Raw genomic sequence first — 19509 nt, 5'->3', positions numbered from 1 at the left:
CATTCTTTTATGTCACTTGTAATAAAAAGAGATTATGTTAAATATTTCAGATACTGAATAGGCACAAGTTTTTTTATGCTCATGCTCTCTGTTGAACTCTGTTCACAAACTTCAGAATAATAATAAAAAAAAAGCATTAATGAGAAAACTCTGCTATTTATAGTGTTTTGATATAGATTTGTTGAAATTAAATTTGCAAATGTTAAATGACCACAGTTTCTCCCAGTCTGTTCAAATATTGTGGTCCTTAGAGCAAACCTCTTATTTAATTATCATGCAAATGTCCAGTATTTTTTTCCTACAAATATTAATTACCCTTTTTTCTGTTTTTTTCCCAGGGAATGTATATCAAATCAACATATGATGGACTACATGTAATCACAGGAACAACAGAAAATGTAAGAATCTTTATTTTAAAATACTTCCATCAAGCTTAAAATTATTTTCTGTGTATTTGCAGTGCATTTTGTGATATGTAAGCTTGCTTTAAACCAAGCCACTTTTTATTAATGTCTTTTTTTCCTTTTATATGTGTATATATATATATCATATTACCTTTGTAAATACTTAGAACCCTTGAGAACAGACATAGAAAAGCAGCTGTGTTGAAATTATTAATAACTAACACAATAATAAAGGAAATTCTCAACCTTCTGCCCTCAGTGGTTCCTCAAATTCTCCTTTCTAACAACATTCACACATTTTCTCTCTGGCACAAGTGGTTTCCTTTATATTAAGTACATTATATTTTATGTTTTCTATCATTTGTAGTAAATATACAAGAGATCAATTATAACTTTCATTGTAGCCCCAGAGGTATTAAAAAACTGAATCAAACTCACAGTTTTGCAGCTCAAAGATCAGTGTGGGAGATCCAGGGACATTAAAAAGTGTGACAGGAGCAGCAGCACAGCTCCTAAACATCCTCCTTGCAAACATCCTTAACGTGCAGTTCATCATTATAAATTTGAGAAAATTAAATTGACTTCAACTGCTGCCATCTAATTACTGTGACAGATTTTATAACATGACCCTTCTGGTTTTCATCTCCTCTTTCACTCCCTGTTCCCATCCAGCCTTGGGTGTGTTCAGAGCTCAGAGCTGGGCAAGTGACAATTTAGGTTTTATCCAGCTGATGTTGAAATTAGGGATTGCTGGCACCCAAGGAACATAAAATGAGATGGAAATTCTGGCTGGCAAGTGCCAGAGCTCTGCTGGCCCATATGGGTGAGCTCCATGGGGGATATTTTAATTGATTTGCATACATTGAGCAGTATTTATATGGGTTTTGTAAGTGCAAACCCATGGAAAACCAGATGATTTGTATGTCACAATTTGGGAAGATAATTCTAATGCAAATTAAACTTGAAATTTGTTTGTTCATATTGTCACCATTGGCAGCATTTAGAAGTCTAAAAATAACTATATGTGTGTCTTGGGTCCTGAAAATTATGACTGATCCATCTTGATTATGTTGGAGAGATTATGTTCATAGATTGAATTACTCATGCTGTAATTAATCCACTTTTTAACTGTAATTCTAATTAATTTTAGAAATATAATGCAGTTTGTGGGGGAAATATTGATATATTTACAATTGAAATTCACAGGAAGAGTTATAAATTGCCAGCCAGTAGAATTTTTTTTTTTTTTAATTTATTTTGACTATCAAAACTTTTTGCTAAGACACCACCAGAAGAAGTTGCTTTTTTTGGTTTTGCTGGAAGTGTAATCACATGTGCAGATAAACCAGCTTCAAAGACCTTTAACTTCTGGTGTTTCAGCAAATTGATTTTTCATTCCTTTTGAAGGGATAATTGACCTCAGAGCCAGTGTTTAATTAGCTCAGCCTCATCCAAGTCAGGAAAGCAGCTAAAAAGAGAAAAAACCAGGACTTTGCTGCTCTGAGTAACATCAGCTGAAGTCAAATATTGTGAATGGTGTTTGCTGCACTCCCCTGCTCACCTCCCATTTAAAGCCAAAGAATTTGTCAAAGTCAGGCTGAATTCCAGGAATATTCTGTTGCATGTTTGCTCCTGGGCTGCCAGAATTCCACATTTTTCCACAGGAAGGAGAAACTGGCTCTGGGGGTTGGTTCCTCACATCATCCACGTGGAATGTTGGGATATTCCCAACAAGGTTGTGGCTGCTCAGCCAAACCCAGTGGAACAGCTCAAGTGGCCAAAAATGGCAAATGGAATTCTAGATTGGAATGGCAAATGGAATTCCAGCTTGGAATGGCAAATGGAATTCTAGATTGCTTCATCAAATGTTTTCAGAAAAAAAAAATATTCCTAATGGACATGAGCAGTTATCATTATTTGACAGCAGTGGGATTTCAGGCTCAGCTTTCTTGCCTCCTTCAGCATTTATTGTTTCAATTCCTGCTCTTCCTTTCACCTCCACACCCTCTCTGTAAAGTAAATTTTTCTCTCTTGTCCTCAGTCTCCTGCTGACCAGTGTAAGAAAATCCATGCTGGGGATGAGGTGATCCAGGTCAACCACCAAACTGTGGTAAGTATTTTGGAAATTCTGTGCTGCAGGCTTTGCCTGTTCCCAGTGGTAAAAGTAGTAATTCTTCTTTGCCCAATTCTATTATTATTATTATTATTATTTATTATTATTAATGTCTTTTTAAATGTCATATTCACTGCTTATTCTTAACAAGAAAAGACCCAAATTGAGTCTGTAACCAGCCCTGAGGGATTAAGCCAAATTTGCATTTTGCACAGCTGCTGTTCAACATCATACTCTTATATAAGGAGATCCAAGAATATTTCCTTGAAGTTCTTAGACTTCTCATTATACACTTGCCAGCTGCTTTAACTTCTCCTCTTGAATAGAATTTTGCATTCTGTTTAATGCAGGATCCAGATTAATAATGCAGAAGTGCTGTAGCAGCCATGTATTCTGATTTTGTTGGGGGGAAGATATAAAAATGATGAAAATGTTGATTGAAATCTGCCAGGTTTGGGGTTTGGGCATTCTCAGATGGAGATTTATTTTTAAGATGCTCATAAGCACGTGGATGCTGAACCTCAGTATGTCATTTAAATATAATTTAAATGGTCCAGTGTTGCTGGAGCTACAGGTGAAAGGAACACTGTTATTTATTATTTCTTAGGCATGAGTAGTGACAAGGACAATGATAACTTCCTGAGAAACTTCTAATTTAACTATTTCACTTTGTCCTGGTGAACCCCATCTCCAGACACAGCAGCTGCAAAATTAAGAAATTTCTTTCTGTCACTTGTGTGAAGTGGAAATATGAAAGGCTGGCCATTAAAATCTTATGATTGGAGAGCAAATATTTTCTCTTGAAAAGAAGTATAACTTATTAATTTACACTTTAAATGTTAATGCAACACACAGCTCTTATCTGTATTAGAGAGTTGTCATAGTTACAAGCTGAAATATGCATTAGACTGGATTTCTCCATCAAACACACTCTTCAAGTGACAGATCTGATTTAATCTTTACTCCCAGAGGTGAAATCCCCCATTCAGCTTCTCAAGAATTGGCTTTTTTTGCAACTCTTTCCATGTCTGTTATCACAGCAGGCTCAAGGTGGTTGGTTCTTGTAATCCCTTTCCACCTGAGGGCACAGGACCAACAGCCGAGTCAAGTGCTATAAAATACTTTTTTCTAACAAAAACCCCAAAAACCAGAATATATTAATGATTCATTTTGAAGTTTCTAACAAGCCAAGGAAAAAGGTAAATGGCACTGGTTCTTTTGGAAATTTATTATTGCTTTGAAAAGTCTAATTATGTGTTCAGTTTGGAAAACCAGGAAGAATTAGTGAGTGTTTGCATGGCTCAGAGGTGAAATGTCCAACTCTCACCCCTCATGGATTGGAAGTTTTAATATTTTAAATATCCCTTAGATCTCCAATGTGTCCTTTAAGGCACTCCTTGCAAATCACCCTCAGCTGTGCTCCCTCTTCCCCAGAGTTATCACATTATGATGATCCATATTTTGCTTATAATTAGCATTATTTCCATTAGTGGACTAGAATTATTCAAAGGCAACAGCTCATTACATTTCCACGTAATCAATATTCTAATATTAGCTCATAAAAAGGGGTATAACCCATTTGAAAATAATAATGGAGGGTTAGAGAACTTTGAAATCTCTGGTGTTCCCACATGTTTTCCAAAGAAGATTTTATCTGTGCTATACATTTGTTTAAGATTGATGTTTCTGTAGCATTTTGGTACCAATCTTTTATATTACATCAAGTATAAATCCTCTTCAACACATTGTTTTTGGAAGAACTTGCTCTGAATATTATTAGAGTATTGTTTTGTCCTGCCACTGCTGGAAATATTTTCCTGAGCAGAGAAAGTGTGGATCTCTTTTAGCAGATCCCAATCCTACAGCTGACTGCCAGCACCATTTAATCTGATTTTGACTGAACTAGGCCAGTGTATTTTCTAGATAAATTCATACTCATTTAAAATGATCATTTGAGTTTTAAAACTTTCATTGATGTTCCCACAACCTGTCATAAATTGTTCTGGTAGTTAATTATTCTCATTGCTTGGGGGAAAAAAAGTAATTTTATTTGTAGTCTATATTTGTCTGGCACAAGCTTCCAGTCCTTTGATCTTGATGTATTTTTACCTCTTAAATTGGAGAGCAGGTTTCTCTTTTAGGTATTTTCAGGATGCAATCAAATTAGCTCATCTATTTTTTTTTCTTTTTTTTTTTTTTTAGTAAGGTGGATAATTTAAGCACTTCTAGTTTGTCATCCTAATGTACAACCTCCTCAGCATCCTCTTTAAATTCCAGCTGTTGCACTCTGCATTTTTCACAGGGAGTTTGTGGAGCTGTCCAGGGCAAGGATTCATTCCTGGCTAGGGCAGAACTGTGGTGCTGAAAGAGTGAAAATGAGATTACAGAGCCTGGAGCTGCTCCAGGGTTGGATTTCAGGAAAAATGTTCTCCCTGCAGAGGGTGGTTGGGCACTGAACAGAGTCCCCAGGGAATTGTCACAACTTTGTAAAATTTTATTTTACTTTTCCAAGAGCTTTTCAATGGAGAGGAGAGTTAAAAAGTGTTCAGGAGGTATTAAAGGAAAGCTGCTTCAAATTATGTAATGCAACAACTGAAAAAGTGAGGAATAAAAGCCTTTCCACGTGGAATCTGGTCGAACCAAGGACCACTCTGTAATACAATTACAAAGATCAAAGAAAGAATAATAGTACTTAAGCAAGAAATTAATTAAAGCAGGCGATTCACCACTGGCTGTTAAGATCATTTAATCATTATCCAATTTCCTTATTTGCTTTTCTGCTTGTTCTTCTTGCTTATAAGATTTTCATAAAACAGCATAAGGAACTTTAAGAATAAGTTATACATTCTAAATTACTGCCACCCTAACTCTTTCTTTTTCCCTACAATAACAACAGGTACCAATTCTGCCAGTGCCTTGTAGATTTTTATTCCCTCTCCCATAAATTTATACAGAAGTACTAAAGATGCCACTCTAGCACTTCTTTGTTTGCAAAATTAACAATTACTCCTTAGGTTGTGTATTTTCTGCTGCTTAATTGAAATAGGAGATTTTTTTATTGCAACTCTTTTTCAGCATAAAATTATGAAAATGAAATTGTGTTAACATTCCTTTTTAGATAGTTTTCCAGACAATGAAAATATTGGAGACCAAATAAATATTGGTTCATCTACCTGACTACCTGTAAAATATTTTGTCTACTTCTGGATAGAGAATTGATTTGTAAATAAGGGAAAACTGAATTGAACTGTCTTTTTTTTTTTTTTTTTTTTTTTTTTTTTTTTTTTTTTTTTTTTGTGAGGGTTAGGATTTGAAGGTTATTTCATAGGACAGAGAGCAATAATAAGGCTTTTAGTAATTCCTGTTGAAAGCTTGATGTTACTCAAGAGCACCTGGCAAAACTCCAGGAGTCAGAGTGTAGTAATTAATCCCAAACCAACTGAGCACCATAGAGCTGATGTGACTGAAAATGGCAAAGATGAACTTGGAATTAATCAGGAATAGGTTTCCAGGAGAAGCTGAGTTTGGACACCATTGTCTTGGCATTAGTAATAGCTTGTCTGAAATACTGTCTGATCTTCAGGTCATTTACAGCTATCAGAGGTGTTAACTCAGATAGGAGCATTAAAGAAATGTAATGGGTGAAAAGGAAAATGTGTCATCTGTCTTATAGGAAGAGAAATAATTTAAGGATTTCAGTTTGGTTAACTCAGCCAGCTGAGGCTGAGACAGAATTCCTCTTTCTCCACAGACAGAGGCAATAAGCACCAGAAAGAGAAACAACCCCTTAAGGCAGAAAGCACTGCTATGCCAGAGCAATAGCCACAGAAAGATCTGTAATAAATCTGTGCTGCTCCATGGTTTTTGTATTCTCTTGAAGCAGCTGCTGGTTTGAACTAAAGTTGTTGCATTTTCACACTTGAGGTTGTTTTTTGGAATGATGGATCTTGGGCTTTCAAGGGCTTGGAGGAAGGATGGGGACAGACTTTTTAGGGTCTGTTGTAGAGGGGAAACCACTTTATGCTGAAAGAGGGGAGATGTGGAGCAGAGAAAAGGAAGAAATTTTTCTGCAGTGAAACAAAGGGACAGGTTGATCAGAGAAGATGTGGCTGCCCCATCCCTGGAAGTGTCCAAGGCCAGGACAGGGCTCTGAGAAAATCACTTGAGAATGTCCCTGCTCCTGGCAGGGGGGTTGGACTAAATGACCTTTAAATGTCCCTTCAAACCCCAAATATCTTTTGATTCTAAGTACATGATCAGCAGCCTAATGCCCTTTCTTACTGCTCACTGTCAAATTGCATGCTTGAAATTAAGTGTGTCAAGAGCCTGGCACAATGAAATAATTTCAGCACTAATTTATTTGTGTGAAGACAGCCATTGAATTAATACCCTTGGTGTCTGTTTGCTGAATTGTAAATATGAGTCCTAATGAGAGCTCATTTTAGGTGGAGGTAATTCTGTAAAATGTGGTGCCAGGTCACACCATCTGTGTTTCAGCACACTGTGTGTGGGGAAATGCATGCAGGGGAAAAAAATATAAAAAAGGACAAAAGATGTCATGAGAATTTGAACTTCTTTCCCCAAAAGATGTCCTTCTGTTTCCAAACAAAGTGCCACATGTTACTTATTCTCCACATTCTGCCTTTCACAAAGGCTCAGTAAAGCCTCTCTTCCAGTAGCAGATCTTGCTTCTTCTTGGATTCTTGCTGTGTTTCTCTGCTAGTTAATGGAAATAACTGTGTAAGATAATGGGAGAACATTTGGTTTTCCACCATCAATTATTGTTAGGAGCAGCTCGAATATTAATGAGAGTGAATCAGCTACAGGTGTTAATGACGAGCTTCCCCTTCAGTGACAGAAAACATCTTATGATCTTCCAGCACATTTTTGTCTAATAATAATTTCTGATTTCCATCTTAATCAAACCAGCTCCCTTGATTAATTCCCTAACGAGGCAAAATGAATTACTTAAAATATGAAAAGCTGATAGTCTGCTTCCTTAAAAAAAGTTGGGTTTACACAAGCTGGGTTCTTTTTTTAATGCAAATATGAAGAGAGGTCAAACTTTGCAGGTTCAAGTAAATATCCAGATGGTTTTGCTTATGTGTTTGGAGAGTCATGAGGGGAAACATCTGTCCTGGTTCCTGTGAGGGGTGACTGCAGTCAGAGCAGAATTTCTTGTTTTCAGGTGCTGTGCAATATGGTAGGATATAAATATTTTGAAAATATTTGGCACAACTGGTTTCCAGACCAAATGCCTGACTAGGGAGCTTTTAAATTGCTGTTTAGTTATTGCTCTGTGTCTCCCCACGCCAGGTAACAGCAAAGCTGGCAGGTGATCCAGGGAGCAGAACAGGCACAAGCCCCCCAAGCAAATTAAGGTGTAACCTCCCTTCCTTGGGAGGTGCACTCAGTGGTTCTGTATTTCTTAAACTTTTCCATTTTTCAGAGCCCTGAGAGGGTTTGGTAAGGCAGTGAAGGAACTGAGGAACTCCATTCCTGCCTTGTCCCCAGAATTTTTGGGGGAAGCAGAGAAAGGAACACATTCCTCTCTCCCCTGTGCACTCCCAGTTCCACCATCTGAGCTGAATTTTGCTTCTAAATTCCAACCACAACAAACAGGTATAATGTGTTTGGAAGAAATTGGCAGGGAGGTGAATAACTGCTGTGGGTTTCAGAGCCCTGGAACCCTCTGATAAACAGCACCATGTCCAACACTTCAGCTGTTTTCTCAGTTCCTTTTGATAGACAAATATATCATGCACTTCATGCCTCTGCAGACACCCAAAAATGCACTGATTTTTTATTTTGTTGTGTGCATCTGTAGGAATCTTTTGTATGATTTTTTTTTTTTTATACAGATCTGCAGTGAGTCATCCCCAGGCAGGTAGGTTTTATTTTCCAAAGGAAGAAAAGGTGCTTCTTCAGCATGAATAGAGTTTGGATTTATAATGATGCTGAAATCCCTACTGCTGGTAGGATGCATTCCAAATCCCATTCATGCAAATCCAGATCTTCTGAATGAGAAGGAGCAAAGTCATTATGAGGAGAGTCTAAAGAAAATATTGGAGAACTAAAAAAACCCTGCTTTGCTGTGGATGAAAGTGGGTTATGTTTTTCATGTATTTCTGAACACATTAATGAAGGAGTCCCAGCTAAAAAATTATCGAAATTACCTCAGCATTGTGGAATTTCCTGGTAAAGGAATTTTTTATTTTAGCAATTGATATTTTTGGAACTATTATTTTTTAAGTTGCTTTATTCTTAAATTTCCACCACATAGTTTCTATGATAACACTAACAAATCCTTTAATATAAACATTAATATAGACTTTTTACCTGAACCTCTTCTTTCTACACTGAGGATGTACAAACAAATAAAAACTAATGATTGTGGCAGTCTTTAGTGTAAATTATGAAAATTTCAAGCATCTGCCTTTCTCTGACTATTTTGAGTGAATTCTTTTGCATTCTTCTTTTCTTCCATCTTTAGAATCTAAATTAGCATCCTTTTTCATTTATGGAGGAAAATAAGTATCACATTGGTCTTCTATTACTTCATTATTCTAATTTTAATTTAACTCACCTTGCTGAAATATCTTAACCCCTTTTGTAGAATTTGATTTTGACTGTATGTGCTAAAAAACTTTGAAGAAGCAAAATACCTTTCTGGAGAATGCATTTACCAGAGCTAGAAGTCAGTAATTGCTTTAAAGACTGATTCTTTAGGAGTAAATGTCAAAATCTGACTCAAGGACTGGTTTTCAACTAAGATTTTTAATCCACAGTAATGACTTCTCTTTTTTCAAAGGTATTTTTAGTAATACAATTTATAATAACTTGTCCAAATTCCTGAGAGCATTTTATCATTGCCCAGTAGTAATGACTGCAGAGGGTTCTCTGATAGATCTTGGGATTTAATGGTTTTGTCATTAAGGTTCTCATTGGAATAATTTATCATTAACTTAATTATTTATCATTCTTTTCTAAAAGGAGACCACAGAACTCTAAGGATTTTGACAATCTGAAAATTCCATCAATCTATAAAAATAAAAGATAGTTCCATTTGATTTCTATAATTGAGTAAATTGGAAAAAAAATATATGGCTCCTGTTCTTTAATAAATACAGCCCAAACTGGAGGAGGTTTTGGGCTGCAAGCTGCCATCCTTGCATTTGTTTGGATGTGACCTCTTTACAATTACTGCTGGTTTCTGGTTTCCTGTGGCCACTGCATTTTTAGAAAGTTTTTCAATAGAACAGCAGCATTAAAAATAGAACAGAACTTTTAAAAGCTTTTAAAATCCTTTCTGGAATTCTGACACGTCTTGCAGTTCTGTCCCAGGTGGGGATCACAGTGGGATCCTGGCTTTGGCCCACTGTGCTTACACTTGGTATCCCAAATTCTCTTCAGCCCTTAGGAGAGGATTTTAGTTCAAATCTCTTGGAAGTTATCTTTTACTATTTTCCCTTCTCATTTTTATATAATCAGATATTATCTTCCTCTAAGTGGAAGTCATAAACTCCACCTGATATAACAAGGGGATGAATGTAGACTGCTCTGTGTCTGAGCACCTAAATAATTTATTTTCCTGGGTTTTAATAGCAGTGGGAATTCACACTTTGGTCAGAAGATAAATGATGATTAAAATGTTATTAGTGAACTCTGACAGGTCAAACATGGCCAGTATGAAATATTTCCTGCTGGCATCTCTGGGTGCTGCTCCTGTTCTGGGATTCACTGGGCTCTTCATTCTCACAAGTTCATTTTCTGGCTGCTGCATCTGCCTTGGGAAGGTTCTGTCTGGGAATTGCTGTGTGGACACAGCATTCCAATTCCTGCTCAGATTTGTGGCACTCAACATTTATGGCAGGTTTTTGCCATGGCCATGTACTACTGCTCCAAAAATCTGCTCTGACTGGGACAGAAAGGGCAGGGGAAAGAGGAAAACCCTGAAAATAATTTTTCTGGTTTTGTGTATAAATAATTCACAGTAAATACCTGTTTAAATAATCGAGATGATTACAAAATGTCTCTAAGTTAGTTTTTTTTGTGAGTGGCACAAATATCCTTACAGTATCAGTGATGTCCTTTTTTATGGCTCTGTTTGCAATTTACAGTAATTTGGAGACTCAGGGGCTGTACAGATAAACCAAAAAAGGATCATTTATTAAAGGACCTTATTACTATTATTATGATTATTATTATCTCCAGTCAGGGTGTTACAGCTCTTATATTCATGCTACTTATGTTCTTCCAGCACAGTCTGGTTTCCTCCTCAGTGCTCACTGTTGCAACTCAGAACCCAGACTGAAAAGATTTCATGGCTCCTAGACCTCATCTTCTGATTTAAAATATTCAGTGATCTCACAGGTTATTGAAAGGGTAACAGTGTTCACTTCTGCCTTATTTTGTTCAGGGATGTGGCTAAAGGAAAAATAAAAATCCAGCTGCAGCAGCATGATTTCAGACCAACAGAGTTTATAAAAACTGCTCATGTTTGCAAGGAGCAGGTTGTAAGAGAACTTATTGGTTAACAGAACATTTCCTTCACATTTCAGGTTAAATGGAAAGCTCTCAAAATTCAATTATGGGCTTTTTTCCTTAGGTTGGCTGGCAGTTAAAGAACCTGGTGAATGCACTGTGGGAAGACCCAAATGGAGTGATTTTAACCTTGAAAAAACGTCCTCAGAACACCCTGGTGTCTGCTCCTGCCCTGCTGAAGAATGTGAGGTGGAAGCCTCTGGCACTGCAGGTAAGGTGGCTGCTGCAATGCTGCAGTGTCCTGCTAAATCCTTTATTTATGAGATTTTGCCTTCCAGAGAAAGGAACAGGAGCCTGTCCCAAACCCCTCTGGAGCAGAGTGCTGAGGTAAATAAGTGTGGCAATGATCAGATTGTTTTCTTCATGTTTTGGTGACTCTGGGAGCCAGAGGAATTCAGACAAGGAAAGAACATTTACAGATAATTTTATGAAGAGCAAGGTTCAGTGGCTGCTCTGCCTGGCAGAGGCAGAAGTGCCTCCCTATTTCCATTATTTCACAGTCTGTCAACTGCTTGTTTTGTAATCAAGTGTGTCAGATCCATTAAATTCCAGGAGAACTCTGCTTCTGTCGCACACCTCTCATCCAGCTGGAGGTTTTGGTAGCAGGGATAACAGAACCTCTGGAATTTTTTTGTGTGCTCATTCCTTGAAAGTTTGCTGATGAAAAAAAAAAAAAAAGAAAAAGACAACTGTGAACATCACAACAGCTTCTTTCTACAGAAAGAAAAACTAGCTGAAACACTGAACTCAAAATGTCATTTTTAAAGGAAAGGTTGGCCACTAAATCCCATATAATATCCTGTAAGAAGTTGATGCACTTCCATAATGTGGAAGCTTCTCAGAGCTGTTTTGTTTGCTTGGTGTGTTTCTGAATGGTTTTGAAACAAATGGGACAAAACAAACCCTTCAAGCTTATCCAGGCAGATTTCTTCCTCGCCTGGCATTTTCTGAATCTTTCATTTCTCAGAGTGCCTGAATCCTGCACAGTGGCTTCCCTTCAGGAGTTTGTGCAATCCTTGCAGCCCAGGAATGCTGCCAGTGGGATTTAGGGCCACCTTTCTTTCTCTGTGCCTGCCCCTGTGACACCAGAGGGGATTTTTCTGTCACAATGCTGCAGGAATAACATCCTTTGCTCTGGCAAGATGCTCATGTGAACTTCAGATGGAGCCTCCAGGGGCAGCAAAATGGAAATTGCAATTGCACAGGGCTTGCAGAGAGCTCCTCTCTTTCTGTTTGTACATTAGAGAATCCAAATTCACGAGCAGCACTGGATCTGGAGGCAGAGTGAGCACTGTGTGCTCCATACACTGCATGGGTGGCACAGCATTTTCCAACAAAAATACCAACCTTTGTGGTGGTAGCCAGAAAAGTGAAAGTGCACCAAGCTGCTTTTGTGGAATTATCAGCAATTCTGGTTTTGTGATGTCCTGAGGAGCCCCTGAGGAGCAAAAGGTGTTTGGAATGTTTCCTTCCTGGGGTGTATTTCCTCAGTATCAGAGAATAATGGGTGAGACATTTAAATTAAAATATAAACCACTTGGGAAAACAAAAACAGACCTACTAGTGTTACATCTTAAGAATAACTTCTGTTATGAGGTGTGCAAAACCAATTTCAGACCTTTTATTCTTCCTGCCTGGGGCCATTTCAGGACACAGGTTTTGGGTTTGCCTGTTTCCTGCAGCTCCCACCTGGAGCTGGGATTATTTATTATTGTCAGTAATGACTTGGAAGCAGACTGATGAAATTTCAATTTAATCACAGGAGCCTGTGCTTCCTGGACAGCTGACACAACAGCTTGTTGCTGCTGAAGCAGTGAGCTCACTTCCCTCTCCTGGTGGCTGCAGTGTCCTCTCCTTTCCCTGCCTTTGGCAGTTTTCACACTTGGAGCAGCCCCATGTGCTGAGAATTTCTGGGTTGTTTTTTTTTTTGTTTGTTGTTCTGCAGTTTTCTGCTGGTTTGGCTGAGCAAGTTTTGGGATAAGCAGAGAAAACAGCAGGGACAGGAGGGTTTGCACCAAGACAAAAAAAAAAAAAAAAACAGGATAGGGAACGACCAAACAGCAACAAACTGCAGGAAAACACCTCAGTGGGAGCAGAAAGAGAAAGAAACATTCACCAAAAATCCCAATGTCACAAAAAAGGGATAACACACATGGGTGTGTGCATTTCCAGGCTCAAATCCACACATATTTCTCTGCCCTTGCTATTTTCATGGTGCACCCCATATATTTAAGTGTCCACACATGCAGAAACTTTTCCATTCTGGTTTAGTACTGGATAAAAAAAACCAAAAAACAAAAAAACAAAAAAACCCAACCAAAATAAAAGCAGAGCATAATTAGGGAAGGGAAAAAGGAATTAGGATTTAAGAACTGGAAAACATTTGTTACCTCAGGTTGGTGCACAGCCGGAAGTTTTATTTAAAAGTTGTTGTATTTTCTATTGTTCCTTAAGGCACTTACAGAGTTTATTAATATTTTTCTACAATAATTAAGTTTAAAATTATACCACATAGGTAATTTATGAATTATTGATGATACAGAATCTGTGAGGTCTTATAAAATTTATTACTTGGCCTGGTTGTAGTATTGCTTTGCTTTTGAGGGTTTCCCTTGATGCTCAATTAACTACAGCAGAGTTTTTATTTGCCAGTTCTCTTTCAGTAAGATTTGTGATACTATTTCCCCATTTTTTCTCTGTCTGACATTATGTGATAGTAGATTATTTGAATTTATAAACTCTCTAATTATTTTCCCACTCAGAACAATTTTTTTTTTCAATTGCAATGTCAAATAGTGCTCTGCACACTAGAACTTTATTTAAATAAAATAGAACATTTATTGTATTTTTTTTTTATTTGCAGAACTTTTCAAATTGGAATAATCCTTCCTGTCATAACTAATTGATCCAGAACAATTACACCATTTATTATTTAGTTTAACAATAAACATAGAGAACTAATATAATTTTTATCTCTTTGTAGACTGACATTCTTATGAAAAAAACCTTCATTTTTTGGTACTGCTTTTACTTTTGAACTGCATTCAAAAATATTTCAGTGTTTAACTCTAGAGGATAGAAAGCGTTTTATTTAGAAAAAGATTGGTGTTTATAACTTTCATCCAAATTTTGAGTCGCCAGGTTTTCCTTTCACCTGTAGAAAACTGGTTGTATCTATTTAAGCATAACTTGTCTAAATAAAAATATTTTCTATTTCTTGATATCAACACAGACTGAACCTTGGTTGAAAAAATTCTTAGTTTATATCTCTGTATCCTGCAGATCTTTCTAGTCCTTGTAGACCATTGACTTGAGCTTCTCTATGACATGTGAATCAAAAAATTGTGTTCAAAGTCATGTAAAAGTTTAAAAAGTAAAAATCTTAAAGGATATTTCTTTATTGTGTAGGTTAATTTGTATTTCTTTGCTGTTTACTGTAGAACATTATTTGTATCACCATGGCTATAAAGCTTGAATTCTGCTTTATTTAAAAAATAAATGTTCTGTCCTTGCCAACAATAAATCTTCCACTGAAACCAACATGATAATTTCATTCAGTACAAGTATTCCAGAGTTCTGTAATTAACTTCTGTATTAATGGCATTTAATACACTGTGTCCTTTCACCTCAGATAATTGATTTTTTGCAATGATTAAAGATCATATTTTGATTGAGTCTCTGATTTTCCCTTGAGGTGGCTTTGAAATTAATTTAATGGTCGTTTATCAGTTTCTTTCATAACTAGTCTTGAAGTCTAGAGTTTCACTAGACACCTTTTTGGAAGAAACATTAGAACTTTTTAAAAAATGGCTAATCCAAAAAAGAAGTCAAAATTCCTAAATTGATGCACAGAGATTTTATCATTTCTTGCAGCACAGAAAACAATAATTTGTTTTTCATGTGTCCTTTTTGTTTTTTACAGCCTGTGATTCCCACCAGCCCCACGAGCAGCTCTACAACCCCAACGAGCACGATGGGCATGTCCTCAAAAATGGACAATTCTGCACTCCAGGATGTTTTCATTCTCTCCCCTATGTCAGGACTTTATGGCCCCAGGTATTTATGTCCTAAGAAATTTGAGGGTTTGAAAAATAAAATTTTACCCTTTGATTTCTTTAGATTAATACAAAAAGCAAAAGGAACAACCCCCACCATCAAGCTAAATAATTAATAAAATTAAGAGCTAAAAATACATTAAGCACCATATCATTGTTTTGAATGACTTCACTTCCACTTAGGTGAGCAAAACCTGGGTTTAGTCCTAAATCAAGGAAGTATTTAAGGAAGTCTTTAATGATTTAGTTTGATTTAATTTTATATATCTAATTCTATCTTAATATCAAGCATTTCTGCAAGGGAAACCCTTGTATGCCCCTATTAAACAATTCCTTATGTTCTCCTTCAGATCCTAGAAAACTCCTGAATGTTTATTTTACAGTTAAAGTGGCACCTGATGATGGTTCATTTACATTTGTTGAATGAAATTTGTTTGCTGAATGAACTTATAAAATTCTCCCCCAGCATTTCAATTTCAAGAGTTTTTATTTGTAACATTTGGGAGAGGCTGGAAATTCACCTTGAATTATTCATTTCTCCACCACCTTCTGTTTTTAGGGATGAAATTGGGATCATGTCTTGTGACGACATCAGCAAATTTGGGAAGTCTGGGATGAAAGGCTCTGAGTCTCCCAACTATTTCCTGGAGCACGAGAGTGGGAAGTTCTACACACTGGTGGAAGGGGAAGGACACCCTGGGGGCTCTGAGTATGACAGGAGCAGAGCCACAGGTGTCAGGAGAAGAGAAAAAACCCCCACTCATGGTAGGATGGATTTCCTCACCCTCCTCCTGACTGGCCACATTTATAACTGTGCTGCTCACCCCCAAAATCTGTCATTCCTTGTGACCTGCTGCCTCTGAACAGTGCAAACAAGTTTGCATGAAGGAATGATTAGAAAAATTGCACACTAACATTGCTGGTCAGGAGTAAGTTATTTACAGTTATTTCACAGTTCATACTGGAGCATTGAATGATAATTAAATTCATATTATTTGGATAAGACAACATCTTGATTTACTCAGTTTCCCCTCCCAAAATCCTGGAGATTATTCCACTTGCAATGTTCTGGGCTGTTAAACTTCAGTGCAGGGCCTGCCCTGTGGTATGAAAGTGTCTGTAAGAAGGAAAGCCCTCCAAAATTCAGCACTGCATTCCTTGCATGAGGATGTCCTACAGTGCATTAGTGCTGGAACTGTATTAAAAATCTCAGGATGAGAATTGATTAAATATATGAAATGCCATTAAAACAAATATTAACTTTGGTTTTCATAGAAAAAAATTGTGTGTATTTTTTCTATAGAAAAAAGTGTGTGCATTTTTTCAATTGAAAAAATATTGTGTGTATATAAATCCCTATGGAGTGTACAGGTGAACAATCACACCTGCTTATATACAAATATATGGATATATAAAAGATAGATCCATATAAAAGATGGTCTTGTAAGCTAACTGCTAAATTATTTTACTTCTCTGTTTCAACTGAATTTCTTGGTGTTTAATGAACTTGAGAAAAATACTGCTGAAATACAGCAGTGTATGATCCATGTCTTTACAGTGGCTTTAATTTCAAGGCAGTTTTGTAAAGCTTACAGATTTCAGATAGGAGATTTCTTTTGAAACCTGGAATTATGTCTGATTTGAAAAATGGCATTATTTCTGAGCCTCAGAGGAAGCAATGACCATGGTGATCTCTATGGGTAGCTGCTATATTTTAAAATATATTTATTTATTTATATATGGCAAGCCATCAATGAGTACTTTTTCTCATCTACTCTGAGACCTTTTTTCCTCTCATTTTGTTAAAAAGCCCCAACAACTTTTTAAGTTTTTCTCTTTAAAATTTTGGAAAGGGAAAAATCTCTCAGAAGCTCAGAGCAGTAAAGGAAAATGTGTCAGTGAAGAACACAGGTACTAAAACCCTGCTGCAGTTCAGTGTAGAGAGTCCCAAGAGTGGTTCTGATGGGAGATCCAACAGCAGCTGAAAGGGAGAACAGTGGGGGGAAAAAAGAAAATTTTAAAGCATTGCAGTCACTGATTCTGCTGCTGCTTAGTCTGGTGTGGAGTTTGCTACCAGGAATGTTCTTTAATGCAGTTTCTCTGCCTCCTGCTCTCAGTATTTACCTTGTGTTTATCAGTTGCACAGAACTTCCCTCCTGCTGTTGCAATTTGCTGATTGCAGCTGGATTTCTGGTAAAGATGGCAAGTGAAATGGATTTGATGGTGTGTATATGCACACAGAACCTTTTCAGAGCAGGAAATGTTAACAGATCTTTGTTATAGACAGGATATTTTTAGTGACTGCTTGGTGCTTGAAAGAGCTGTGAGTCTGAAGAACAGGATTCCATCTTAGGGTCAGAAATGATCACTCTTTATCTCCCTGTGGAGTGACATCATTTTAAAACAAAATTAGAATGAAAGATAAAGAGAAATCTTCACTGTGATTAAAATTGGAGCCAGATGGGTGTATTTGGCTTGCTTTCATCAATTCTTGTTACATGGTGACTTAAAATATTGGGCTCTCTCCCTAATATCAAGAGTATACAAGATTTTTTTTTTTTTTTTTTGTCTATGATGGACAATTCTGATTGCAATCCAGAAGGAATTTGGTTTTACAGTCTGAAATGCACCTTTCTCTCAAAAAGGACTGCTAAACCAGATTTTTTTTTAAACTACAGATTCAATTAATCCATTGATTAACAGACATGCAAATGATGTTCCACTGTAGTGGGATGTTTTGTACCTTCTGACTGAGAGGTGATATCAATCAAAGTGACAAAAAGTCAGTAAAAAGACAGGATTTATGGCAGCTCCAATAAACTGCTGCTGGAACCACAGAGCCATGGGCAAAGAAATGAAAATAAAACTTTTGAAGCCTTTCATGGCCCAGTAGCCATTTTCCTGACACAAACTACTGCTCCAAAATCCAGCCCTGGACTTGCCAGGATTCCAACCATTACTAGAAATAATTCTCCTGTGCAGCTGGTAGGGGGATGGATACTCAGACAGGTGATGGGTCTTGATAGTACATGCAAAATCCAAGAAGGTAAATAAAAAATCCATTTTTTCAATGTATTTGTGAAAATTAAGCTTGTTTTTAACATTGCAGTGCATTTTTTTGTTTTACACATTATACTCTGTTCTTTTTCTTACTCCAAAATGATCTACAGAGCTCTTGTGGCAATGCATATCAAACCTCTCCCATTTATGTGTTAGAGGCAAAAACATCATAAATAATTCTTTTCTTTCTTTCAATTTATTCTTCTATCTTTGCACACAACAATTTTTTCCTCCTCATAAAAAATATCCAAGCTGCAATGTCAAGACAATTTATAGGTTACTTTTTATTGGGAAAGGACTTGGAAGTGAAATAAGCAGTTTACAAAATCACTTGTTCATTTGCCTTGTGTGATTCCTGTCCTAAATTTCTATTTTTGATGTCTGTTGTGCTGTGGTATCTGTATTTGTGTATAAATCATTTCAGACCTTTCCTTTCTTTAAAGAAGAAACTGCTCAGTTTGGTTAAGTTGATCTTCACTTCTTATGTGCCTATTTTCTTTTTTTTTTTAATAATTTGTAATCTTGTTTCTCTATCTTTTTATATTAGTGATTATTATTTTTATTTATTGAGGTCTTTTTCTTAATTGATATTGTTCTTCTGAGGATTAGGGTTGAATCCTACATTTGTAGTTATAGGTGGTCCCAGCTGAGAGGCAGACAATGAAAATAAGTTGTTTTTTTTTCCCATAGGATTATTTATGCACTAAATTTCATGGTGTGCACAAAAGTGTAATATGGGAAAATCTCAATATACCTTTCCCTGGCAGATCTTTGTTTTTGTATCTATATTAATTCTCTCTCTACTTTTCCTACAGCATTTTCTATCCACTTAAAATCTGTTTCTTTATTCCCAACACCTGTTTGTTGAGTAACAAGTATTAACAGAGCACAGTTTTCAGATAAATTTGTGATCTGGTCAACATTTACAAGGAATTTCACCAAAGTTGGTGGTGATTCCCTTGAGGTCAGGGGGATGAAGAGGAGGCTCTGGGATGTTTCACTGATCCTAAAGTCCACAGCTCTGATAATGGGCTGGAATTTATAAACACCTGGAATTTATAGACATTACTGACCCTACAGCCCTCCAGTTCCAGGCTTCAAAAATGATATTGGTTTTCCTTGCCTTGTTTCCAGGAGATTTGAGGCCAGTTTCAATGCCTACTGAGTACAGCTGGATAGGGGAGTCCAAGGAACAGAACATGTACAAGAGGGGAAGCAGAGGTGAGTATCTTTTTTTTCTCTGATGTTCTCCAAGATATTTTCCTTTGTTGCTGCTTAAGGATCATCACAGGAATAAAAAAAAAATCTTTCTCTTTTTTTTTTCTTTTTTTAA

General features: G+C 36.7%; 1 protein-coding gene across 1 annotated transcript in view; it reads left to right on the top strand.

Annotated features, from left to right (window-relative positions):
* The window catches only part of LOC306808623 (connector enhancer of kinase suppressor of ras 2-like), a gene marked incomplete at its 5' end in the record, with an annotated part of 175918 nt that overhangs the window by 114908 nt on the left and 41501 nt on the right, over nt 1-19509 (top strand). Inside the window, 6 exons of the mRNA XM_079319342.1 lie at nt 339-398; nt 2446-2514; nt 11126-11272; nt 14984-15117; nt 15676-15881; nt 19311-19397. Of these exons, the coding sequence (XP_079175468.1) occupies nt 339-398; nt 2446-2514; nt 11126-11272; nt 14984-15117; nt 15676-15881; nt 19311-19397 (703 nt within the window). The remainder of the gene's footprint in view (nt 1-338; nt 399-2445; nt 2515-11125; nt 11273-14983; nt 15118-15675; nt 15882-19310; nt 19398-19509) is intronic.

Source organism: Erithacus rubecula (genome assembly GCF_903797595.1).
Source record: "Erithacus rubecula genome assembly, chromosome: 15".
Taxonomy (NCBI): Eukaryota; Metazoa; Chordata; class Aves; order Passeriformes; family Muscicapidae; genus Erithacus; species Erithacus rubecula.
This window is presented reverse-complemented; position numbering and strand designations above follow the sequence as displayed.